The sequence below is a fragment of the Schistocerca nitens genome, chromosome 1, assembly GCF_023898315.1.
Source record: "Schistocerca nitens isolate TAMUIC-IGC-003100 chromosome 1, iqSchNite1.1, whole genome shotgun sequence".
Taxonomy (NCBI): domain Eukaryota; kingdom Metazoa; phylum Arthropoda; class Insecta; order Orthoptera; family Acrididae; genus Schistocerca; species Schistocerca nitens.
In genome coordinates this window covers 632,821,605-632,834,016 of record NC_064614.1, presented here as the reverse complement: position 1 = coordinate 632,834,016, position 12,412 = coordinate 632,821,605, and the positions used below count along the sequence as shown (strand labels likewise).

The window sequence follows — 12,412 nt, the reverse complement described above, 5'->3', positions numbered from 1 at the left end:
AATGAAGAGAATAACTTTGTTGGAAATAACATTTCCATATTACAGCTCCTTGTATGTTGTTTAGTTTTCAACACAGCAGACTTTTTGATCAGAAATTGTAATGACTATTGTATACTGATATACAGAATGCGGTTGAAAGTTCTTTTGTTGATTGGTACATTCATGAGTTTCTGGAAAGCTGACAAAAGTAAATATTGATCCAAGAGTAAAGAAATGTTTAAGGCTTGGTTATTGTGTTAATGTACACCATGGAAAAAAAAAACCTAGAGTGATCGGGAAGTTATGCTGTATTGGTACACAATGTAGAAATGTATGTTGACATCCACAATATAGTGATGTTTACAGCACATCAGATGAGGAATGGATAAGTACAGCACCCAAAAGGGGTACAAGTAACTGATGACTTGGATAATTTGTGAACTACCTAGAAACAAGAAAGCTACAGGCACTCATCAGGTTTTTAAAGTAAAGCTTGATGATCTGTAGTTATACACCTAGGCTAGCTGTTCATTATGAGACCATCCAAAAAAACATCCATTAACACCAAAACATATACTCCTGTAGTGAGAATAACAACTACGTGAAATCAATTATACAAGTAATGACAATTTTACTGGAAAAAGTTAAAACATAAAAGGTGCTTATCACCATGGAAATTCTATGTAACATGCCTCTGGAATTTAATATAGTGTAGGTTAATTTCAAAGCAGGCACTGAGACCTATGGAATTTCAGATTTTGCAGTTTTTATTTCATTCCTTAAGATCATGCATTCATACAAAGCAATGTTGATGTTAGCACACCTTCAAGAGCTAGAAAACTTAAGTTTATATTCTATTGGCTACCGAATGTAAATGATATCATCACATGATACGCTAAAGCTAAAATTAAAGAATTCAAATTAGCTTGGGAAAGAAATTTTATACAGAGGGTCTGGGAATCTGAAACTGGTACTGAGAATTATCACAGAAAAATGACAGGATGCAATAATTTTAAATTAAAATTTTTATTTAAAGACTTTTTGAAAATATTATTTGTAAGAGGTGCTGGTCATTCTTGTTTTTAAGAAGGGTTATCTGATGTATGCAGATATAATTATAGGCCTGTATTGCTGTCATAAATCTGTTGTACAACTGTGTAACTTGCTTTATGCTCAGATATTATATTCTTTTCATAAAATAAACTCGCCACTATAGTAGCCACATGAGTTCTGGAAACTGAGATACCCAATTTGCTCTGTTCGTCCATGACATCGAGAGTTCAGTTAAAGTTATGTATGGATCCTCCTTGTATTTTTCAATATGGCATGGATATAAACATTAGGCTTTGCTACTGGTCAACTTGTTACCACAACCAGATGTTCTGTTTTCACATTTGTTGGCTCCACCAACCCACAACCAGACTGTTATCTTCCAATCTAACAAAGACATCGGGCTGCACTACAGGACAGTCTGTCACCACATCCAAGATTTCAGGGCAGTCCAATATGTAACTTTAGCCAAGAGTGCCATATATAACATGCCCCGGATTCCACCTTGTGCGTTGACTTCTAGAGCAGATTGATACAGTTCTGAACTGTCAGTCAGTAAACACAATACATGCTTTTGGAATACTGGGCTAACTATCGATGTTATTAGATGCTGTTGTATACAGGATTGCTGCTACACCAGAAAACTATCCCAAAACGCTGGAACACCAAGAGGATTGATGTGTTTTGTAGCCACTAACAGTTGACCCTCAATGTACATAAAAATAATATACTGTGTGTAAACAGATGAAAATAAATGTATTGCTCATAAATATCTGTCATTATTTCATTATGTTACTGCCAATATAGCAATGGAAACAGTGACAACTGCAAAATGTGTGGGAGTAACTGCCCAGACTGACAAAGTGGAATGATCACATTAAACTGGTTATGGCAAAGACCAAGCTGAGACTCACTAGAAGAATTGAAAGAAAATTTAACTTAGCCAGTAAAGAAGTTCAATTTATTCTTAAGTACTGCTTAACAATATGAGACCCTAACAAGGTGGGATTAACAGAGTAGAAAAGATCCAAAGAAGAGCAGCATGTCATATCATGGGTTCAGTTAGCAGGTGTGACAGTGACATAGAAATACTTATCAAACCCGTGATGCAGATGCTGTAAGAAGGCGCTGTGCTTCATGGAAAGCATAACTTCAAACTGATAATGTATATTCTTGGAAAAGTGAGGCAATACATTACTTCCTCCTACATGTACCTCATAAACTGACCATACAGGAAAATCACATAAGATAGTACCAATAAGAATGCTTAATACAGTTGATTTTCTGATGTACCATTTAAGAACAGAACAGGAAATGACAGTATTTGCAGACGTATCATCTGCCACATACTGCAAGGTGGCCTGTGGAATATATAAGTAGATGTAGATGTAATACGCAAGGGAATTCAGAGAGGAAGTGCCTTAAAGCAATTTCAAAGGATGTTTGACCTATGTTACTCAAACTACACACCAGACAATGGTTTCATTTATAAAATTACAAGAGAGAATGGCGGGCCAGAACTTACCTTCAACATGTGAAATTCTTAGTACTGTCAACTCATACAGATAAAAGTGCAGCAAACTACTCTAGATTTTTGAACTATTAGTTCCTTCCTCAGGGATGAAAGGGGCTAAGACAGAGAAGATTAAAAACAATGGGCAGTTCTCTGTTGATTCTCACATCAGGTGAGTCCCTCTCATCCTGGGATATGAACGACTTGTCCTTTTTTTTAACATTCCCCAACCTTGCCTTATTTCCTCCATCAGAATTCTTGGATAACTTCTTGCATCATTAAATGTGTCTGTCTGCAGTACTAATGATTTTACCTCTTGAAGGTATGTCGTTGCCGACTTTTCTCGTAATTTTACATTTGCTTCCAATAAACTTTCTTTTCTTACAATTACACTTTTGTTTATTTTATCTGTTGTCAGAGTGGTCCAAAGGAATCATTGGAAAGTTTAACCCTTTCAGCTCCTCTGGCTACAATTGTGTACATTAGCTTTTACTGAGTCTTATCTGCAACAAAAATATTTTTTCCCGAATGGAAACCTGAGGTACATATTTATGAATGTTCAACCTTTTCATTGTGTGTAATTGCTGCCAATTGTTGGACATCACTAAGAAAATATCACCAAGTCAATGTAGTAGTGCGCAGCAGGTTGTGACCATGAAATACACAAATGTGGTTGTTCACTATATTCCACTGCATAATTAGTTATTTTAGTCCATAAAGTAAAACCAAGTGTACAAAGTATGTTTTGAAAATTGGTACATATTTATACATAAATCTTGCATTTAAAATCATTAAAAAATCATGTAAGAGCATTACTACACGAAGAAAAATTTCCTTCCTCCAGAAAAAATAGGTCTGAAAGGGTTAAAAAACTTCTTGTGATGTATAAAAGGATTGTTAGCTGTTGAAATGTATTTAAAAAATGAGAAAGTACTGAGACTGTGTCAGTATATGATTGGGCTAACAGTTCAAACAAAAAAGTCAAAAGTCAGGTTATACATTTACACTGTTTGGTAATTGGGCATTCCAAAATGAAATCAACCAATAAAAATTAAAAAAAAAAAAAAATTGAACCCTGCTGATATAGAATTTTATAATTTTTTGTCATTTTTATTCTACCTATAACTTAAAATGATCGTATCTCAAAAGGTATTTGAAGTACAGACCTCAAATGTATACCATTTTATTCATCTTATTATAGGCTTTAAAAATATGTGCTGCTTCACCAAATGATTAAAATGCAAAATTTACCCGAACCAAAACTTTTTAACATTTTGAAAATTTCACAACTGGATTTTTTTTTTAAATGTATATTAATGGTATACTGCTTGTGAATGTGTATATTCCTAAGGGAAAATATTTGTATTGCCAGCTGTATCTTAGCGGTACTTCGTTTAAAAGCTGGAAACTATTGTTAAAATGAAATTACTAAGTACTAATTAAGCACATTTCACTTTACTATTTTATAATTGCACTACATTATGCCATATAACAGTTAACATAAATAATATAAGGCTTAGTATGAATTTTCCATTTTAAATGACTTTTAATTTAGAGTAGTTTAGCTTGTATTTGTAGAACAACAGTGTGTGTGTGTGTGTGTGTGTGTGTGTGTGTGTGTGTGACCAATATATAATAAAACAATCACTTCTACAGTCTGTAATTCACTTCAGTAGAGATGAAGTGTTGAGATAAAATTAGCATAGCGCCGATGAGTGAAAGAGGATCAGGTAGCTGTGTGCATGTGTAACTCATTTAAGCACATGTGGTCAGGGGATCAGGTGGCAGAAAAGTGTCAGTGTCATGATTTAAAATGCTTAATCATTCAGTAAAATGTTGTAAGGCACATGTTGGAATACAAATACCAAGTACAGCCAACAAAGTGGAGTACTGCACTTGTAGTATTCCAAAAAGTGGAGTTCAACATTTTATTGGGAAATTAAGACTGTTAAATCACGACACTGGCACATTTGTGCCACTTTGTAATCCAAGGATGTTCATAAAGAATGAAATCAATGGCTAAATAAATGCACTAACATAAAAGTCAAAGTGGTTTTCTTAACATCCATATTCATCAGTTGTGGAAGCACAACATGATCAAATATTACCTCCCTTCCATTTGTTTCAGTGGGGTGAAACATGTATGCCATCAGTCAGTTTTTCTATGTGATATACTATGAGGAGTATGCAGTATAAAAGTGGAGCTTTGCTAAAAAAACTTATTTTGCAAACTGAATCCTTCAATTTCCACTGGAAGAACATACAGGCTATCAGATGAAGAACTGTGAAAGGCTTCTGATTATATTGTAAAAGAATGTATTGCTACATCAATAATCTGTCATTATTGCTTGGGAGAACTAGGTTATGTCATTTGAAAGGAAACTGTAATACATAACAGTAGACTCTAATAAGATTGTTAGTGGATCACCAAATATTTAACAATTTACTCAAATGTTTAATTAATAATACTGATTAACATTAATGAACCATAGACCTTGCCGTTGGTGGGGAGGCTTGCGTGCCTCAGCGATACAGATAGCCGTACCGTAGGTACAACCACAACGGAGGGGTATCTGTTGAGAGGCCAGACAAACGTGTGGTTCCTGAAGAGGGGCAGCAGCCTTTTCAGTAGTTGCAAGGGCAACAGTCTGGATGATTGACTGATCTGGCCTTGTAACAATAACCAAAACGGCCTTGCTGTGCTGGTACTGCGAACGGCTGAAAGCAAGGGGAAACTACAGCCGTAATTTTTCCCGAGGGCATGCAGCTTTACTGTATGATTAAATGATGATGGCGTCCTCTTGGGTAAAATATTCCGGAGGTAAAATAGTCCCCCATTCAGATCTCCGGGCGGGGACTACTCAAGAGGATGCCGTTATCAGGAGAAAGAAAACTGGCGTTCTACGGATTGGAGCGTGGAATGTCAGGTCCCTTAATCGGGCAGGTAGGTTAGAAAATTTGAAAAGGGAAATGGATAGGTTAAAGTTAGATATAGTGGGAATTAGTGAAGTTCGGTGGCAGGAGGAACAAGACTTCTGGTCAGGTGACTACAGGGTTATAAATACAAAATCAAATAGGGGTAATGCAGGAGTAGGTTTAATAATGAATAAAAAAATAGGAGTGCGGGTTAGCTACTACAAACAGCATAGTGAACACATTATTGTGGCCAAGATAGACACAAAGCCCATGCCTACTACAGTAGTACAAGTTTATATGCCAACTAGCTCTGCAGATGATGAAGAAATTGATGAAATGTATGATGAAATAAAAGAAATTATTCAGATAGTGAAGGGAGACGAAAATTTAATAGTCATGGGTGACTGGAATTCGAGTGTAGGAAAAGGGAGAGAAGGAAACGTAGTAGGTGAATATGGATTGGGGCTAAGAAATGAAAGAGGAAGCCGCCTGGTAGAATTTTGCACAGAGCACAACTTAATCATAGCTAACACTTGCTTTAAGAATCATGATTGAAGGTTGTATATATGGAAGAACCCTGGAGATACTAAAAGGTATCAGATAGATTATATAATGGTAAGACAGAGATTTAGGAACCAGGTTTTAAATTGTAAGACATTTCCAGGGGCAGATGTGGACTCTGACCACAATCTATTGGTTATGACCTGTAGAATAAAACTGAAGAAACTGCAAAAAGAATGAGATTTTCACTCAGAAGCAGAGTGTGCGCTGATATGAAACTTCCTGGCAGATTAAATCTGTGTGCCCGACCGGGACTCGAACTCGGGACCTTTGTCTTTCGCGGGCAAGTGCTCTACCATCTGAGCTACCGAAGCACGACTCATGCCCGGCCCTCACAGCTTTACTTCTGCCAGTATCTCGTCTCCTACCTTCCAAACTTTACAGAAGTTCTCTTGCGAACCTTGCAGAACTAGCACTCCTGAAAGAAAGGATACTGCGGAGACATGGCTTAGCCACAGCCTGGGGGATGTTTCCAGAATGAGATTTTCACTCTGCAGCGGAGTGTGCGCTGATATGAAACAGATTTAATCTGCCAGGAAGATCAGAGCAAGGTGGTCACTGCAGGAACTTGAAATTAGGCAATAAGTTGTTGAATCTAAACCTTGAAAGGTCAACAGCTGACCATTGGGTCTATTACAAAAATTATTGTCATACATTTCCGTAGTTGCTATTTATGTGGATTTCCAGTAACAATCCCAGGGAGAAAGAGATTTTCAAAAGAAAACTAAGAGATGAACTCAAGCTGAAACATCTTGGTGTAGCTACTAACTATTTATGTATACTAATTAAGTATCAGGAACTACAAAGAAGGTTGTTTATTGAACGACCAGACAAACTATGTGGAACAATTCTCCTCAACAGAGTCATCTTGGAAAAGCGTAATCTGATATCTACAAAACTGGACAGTTGCTAAGCACTCACTCATGGTACAAGTTTGCAAGTAGAACAAGAGCAAGAAGCTATGAAGGACATAACCTATCATGAAGCACTGCAAGCTTCATGAAGGCTCGGTTAGGTACAAGGCTGGACCTAGCTTATTCAATAGGAATTGTCAGTTGTTTTCATAAACATCTAGGCATACCGCAATGGCAGGTAGTCAAAAGGATTTTTTGATATCTAAAAGGTATGAAGGATTTGAAGCTACTGTTTTCTAAAGTACGACAATGTAATAGATTACTGCGATGCAGACTGAGCTGAGATTCCGAACACTAGCCGACATCTGGCTATTTGTTTACATTTCAAGGAGCAATGATATCCTGGTAGATTGAGAAACAGTTCACTGTAGCTTTTTCCACAACTACAGCAGAATACATGGCTCTGACCTCAGTGTGTCAGGAGGATATATGCGACATCAAAGGCTAAGCCCAAGAAGGATGCTTTCAAGCTTCTCTGTGACAGCGAGGAAGCAACTAACTTGTCTAAGACTAATAGCTACAGGAGTCTAATCAAATGTATAGCCACAAAGACAACTATTTATAAGAGAGAAACAAGTCAGCACAAGTTACGGTGAAGCACTTAGCCTACTTTCAGACCAAATGTTGGCAGAAAAGATTACAAAACCACTGGCAAAGCCTCATCATCATCTGCTGCTTCAAGATTTAGGGCTGAAAATGTAGTTTTTTTCTGATTTTTGTAGGCTTGATTCTAGATGGAGATAAAAGTTACATATTTGATCCCCCTTGCATTTTTCAATATGGCTTGGAAGCAAACATTAGACTTCACTACTGGTCCTTTTTATACCACAATCAGATTATCTGCTTTCACATCCGTTGACTTCACCAACTGACAAGCAAATTGTTACCTCTCAACCTAACCTAGACCTCGGGCTGCTATATGGATCTGTAGTCACTACGTAGCTCCATTATATTAATGGTAGACTCGTTCCTATTCTTAATGTTCAATTTTATTCTGAAGCAATGAGCCAGACATTAACATGGAACATCTAAGACAAAACAAACAAAAAGCAAAGAGTAAATGATTATGTGCACACTAGAGTCTTTGCCACTGCCCCTGTACTGTGCACACGCAACTATTCGTCTGCGTGCTCCCAAAGATCACTCTGTCACAAAAACCAAGATTTGAAGGGGGGGGGGGGGGATTCCAATACATAACTTTAGCCTTAGTGGGACTGTGAGAACTGAGAACCTATGCCTCACTTGTTACAAGTATCATATGCATTGTTACGGTTTAACTATGAATGCTCTATTCCTTTATTCTGTGTAATATAATGACAAGAATTCATGCTACAGTTTCGTTTTGTTAATGTGTGTACATTCACACAGAGGCTTACCAACAGTTGTTCTCCTCACACACATTCATCGTAAACAAGAAAGTGACGATCGTGCAGAAAGTGCTATCCATCACATTCTGTATACTGATTCACAAAGTATTGCAGTAGCTACTACATTAGAAATTGCTCATTGGCCACAGCTGCTGATGATGATATAGCAAAATTAACGTAGATTACCTTATTGGTCTGTTTGTTGCGTATAGCTAGGAGAGTGCGGCACAATTTGCTTGAAGCAGAAGCCAGTGCTCCGAAATACACTCTGGACTCAGAGGCCACTGCAACAATGCGTTCTCCAGTTTTCTTGTCACGGTAAACTCCACATTTCAGCCTCTCCACAGCATCTGGCAAGAGCTCACCATTTTGAAATGTAACTGCAAACAGTGCATATTTGATATTAATTTACAATTACATGGGCAGCAGGAGCTGCATATGAAGTAGGTACTTGGGCCCTAAACTTACACAGCAAAAATTCAGTTACTGTTTACATGACTTTTGCCATGTTATAGAAGACTATTAAGAAGATGACATTTTATATCGGCCTCTGATATGAAAAACTAGTGCAATACTTAAATGAAACTAGCGAAGAATATGAAAGTTACTTATTAAGATTATCACTTAACACTGAAGCTATGGTCCTGTGTGTGATAGTGTCCCCATTGAAGCTCTAACAAATGGGTGTTCAATGCAAGTTTTATAGTGCAAAGTCCACTTTTTCTATTTAAAATTTTCACAGTGGTTAATATCATTGTTCGGATCGACACAATATTTATGCCAACACATGGAGTTCGATCTAGCACGTCTACAAAAACGTCCGCACTACAGCGAACGGTACTCAATTGGTTGTTATGAGTAAAGTGCAATAACACACGCAAATAAAACTCTATTACAATAAATAACGCTGGGAACTAAAATAACTGGTTGGCTTGGTTAGCATCAAACAAAAGTAGCATTATAGTAACTACTAACATAAATAATTTGTCTATTAATACAACTCAACATTTATGAGATGTCAAAGACAGGATACTTCTTTTAATTCGGCGATTGCGGAGAAATGTCTAAAGTTCAGTGAAATGTAATACTGCGTCTGATTACCTACGATAGGATGCCGCTTCTTGGAGAAAAACTGTACATCAGTTATCTCGCATGTTTCTCCTTGCTCACCACCCATGTTTACTGTTTGTGTTTACTACGAAGCATGCCCTGGTGTATACAAATCCTAAGATGTTCATAAAGATATCCTACATTAAATGCTGCGCAGCCAAACATGTTAGTATAGAGATAACCCATACTCAAAGTTGATAAAACAAAAACCCCATGCCAGTTGCCACTCAAGACTGATAGGCTCATGGGTGGGCTACGATCGAATTCTGATGCTCGTTGGCTAAAATGGGTCTTACACTGTCAATAATGTTGCTCAATATTTCGATAATGCAACCACAGTCTAACATAACAGTCGCGACACTCACTGCTGTAAAAGTTGTTATCGTTCGACAGATGGAGCGACACTAGCGCTCCAAGCGGCGTGTAAGGTGAACGTCAGATACGTCATAAGCATAACTTTTGTTTTGCATCCATTTCCTACGTAATTTACCAAACATTTAGGTTATTTTCTTGCCTCCAAGGGTTTGTGTAGTATCAGAAGGCATACATGTTTCTAAAAATTATTCTAAAATAAGTGCAAGTATGGACAAAAACCGCGAATCGAGTGGATAGAACTGCAGCTTACCACGTTCATATCAAAAGTATATAAACACACAGATTCACACGGCAGAAGCACAGACATGTTCCTCTCCATGCAAAAGCGATCGACAGTTCATTTATCGTTCTGTAGGCCTACTGTGTTTGTCAGCCAGTGGATAACAGCTGCTATTAGAGTATGTAGTCAAACACTAAAACATATCAGTCAACTCAAAAAAGACAACAAATATGAACACTTCAGAGATTTTATTAACACATATAAGAAAATTTATAGGAAGGTGATCAAAAAAGCCAAGACAATGCACAATGGCAGTGTAGTTGCTGGGTCAGCAAACAAATCGAAAGCTGTATGGAATGTCGCAAAAAAAGAAATAGGCCCAAGCAAAAATGTTAGAAATCTAAATGACTTTGTTTTAAAGATGATCAAGGTGCGCTAGTCAGAAATCTTACTTTAGCTAATTACGTTAATGACTACTTCATAAATAGTCCAATCAATTTGAGTAAAACTTGTTCTAGGATTAGTAGAACATCAATCCCAGGAGAACAATGTGTTAATTCAATATAGCAACCTCCCACGAACAAATTGGGAGTTAATCGAATAATAAAAACAATGAAGAATATAATGTCCTCAGGGATTGACGAGGTACCTTGTTCAGTCATGATGAGATGTGCTAGTGTCATATCAGACCCACTCTCACACATCATAAACACATCATTGACAGAAGGAGTCTTTCCACAACGATAAAAAATTGCAATAGTAAAACCATAGTATAAAAAGGGCAATATACACGAAGTGGGAAACTGTAGACCAATAGCTTTATTATCGGTATTTTCAAAAGTAATAGAGACAGTCATGAAAAACAGAATTACAAATTACCTCGAGAAATTCAATCTGTTGTCTGTAAACCAACACGGCTTTCGCAAAGGAATGAGTACAGAGTCACCCATCACCCAATTAATTGAAAATATTGTAATGGGGCTAGATAGGAACAACAGTACAATAGGAATAAACTTGGACTTATCAAAGGCATTTGATACTGTCCAAAATGATATCCTGCTAGACAAATTAGAATATGTCGGTATACGAGGAGTGGCAAAAAAAGTAGTTTCAGTCATATCTCCACAATAGGAAACAGGTAGTAGAAATTGCAACAACAAACAGTAAAAACCAAAGTATTGTTTACAGATCGGATATTCAGACTGTGCCGATTGGAGTACCGCAGGGGAGTGTTCTAGGACCTCTCCTATTTCTTCTTTACATAAATGATATCAAGATTCCAGTAAATGGTACTCACATAACCCTGTTTGTGGATGACATAAACATTGTAGTAACTGACATAAACCGGGTATGGCCAACATCTGCAAACAGAGTAATAGGATATCTGCAAAATTGGTTTGAAACGAACAAATTAACTACAAATATCTATAAAACTAATTATATCCATTACAGAAAAACGAAGTCGCACTCTGATCTGGATCTTAGAATACAAAATAAAGAAATTGTGAGAGTTGCCACCACAAAATTCTTAGGTGTACATATAGACGAAAATTTAGACTGGAAATCACACATCCTATATCTCTCTCATAAGTTAAGCTCTGCTTGCTTTGCATTACGTGTTATTAGCTTTGTATGTAGTAGGGGATGTAGCAGAACTGTTTACTTTGCTTATACACATTCTGCTATTACCTATGGTCTCACCTTCTGGGGTCATAGTGAGAAAAATCTCAAAACCATCTTCACTCTACAAAAATGAGCTGTTAGAATAATTACCAAATTTAAATATTCTACCCCTACCGTTCCTGTATATACTAAAAAGTGTAATTAATGTAAAAATAAATATTGACAATTTCCAATTCAACTCAGATCTATGTACTTACAACACAAGAAAGTGCAATGACATTCATATTAAAGTATTTAGCAAGGAAGATGTACAAGGAAGTAGATTATATAAGAAACTGCCAGTAAAGATAAAAGAAATTAAAAAATTGTCTTCGTTTAAAGAAGCAGTATTCAAATTTTTAATGACCAACTGCTATTATAGTGTAAACGAATACCTGGAATAGCTTCATACAAAACAATTAGATTTTTGTACTCTGTGCCAATAGTAATTTTTATCTTACTGTTCTTACTGTTGCTATGATCTAAATAAATAATATGTACAAAAGTGTTAGAATTATTATGTGTTATATCTAAATATCAACTGTGTAGTCCATGTAAAAAGACTTTCTCATACACTAATGTAGTTAATCAAAGTTATACATGCTATTTCAATGCAGTCTGATGTTGTGTAGTCTCCTATGCATATTTGTAATGTGTAGAGTATTGTTCACCCTATATATATATAGTGTGCGTGTGTGTGTATGTATCTTTTAATGAAATCCATGCAGTGTACATTGTCTCTGGA

General features: G+C 36.6%; 1 protein-coding gene across 1 annotated transcript in view; it reads right to left on the bottom strand.

Moving 5' to 3' along the window:
- LOC126257971 (uncharacterized) overlaps window positions 1-9,555 on the bottom strand; it is a 79,892-nt gene extending 70,337 nt beyond the window's left edge. Inside the window, exons 1-2 of the mRNA XM_049955605.1 lie at window positions 9,402-9,555; window positions 8,487-8,680 (exon numbers count right to left, since the gene is read on the bottom strand). Coding sequence (XP_049811562.1) covers window positions 8,487-8,680; window positions 9,402-9,477 — 270 coding nt within the window. The 5' untranslated portion in view covers window positions 9,478-9,555. The remainder of the gene's footprint in view (window positions 1-8,486; window positions 8,681-9,401) is intronic.
- Window positions 9,556-12,412: the final 2,857 nt, after the last annotated feature.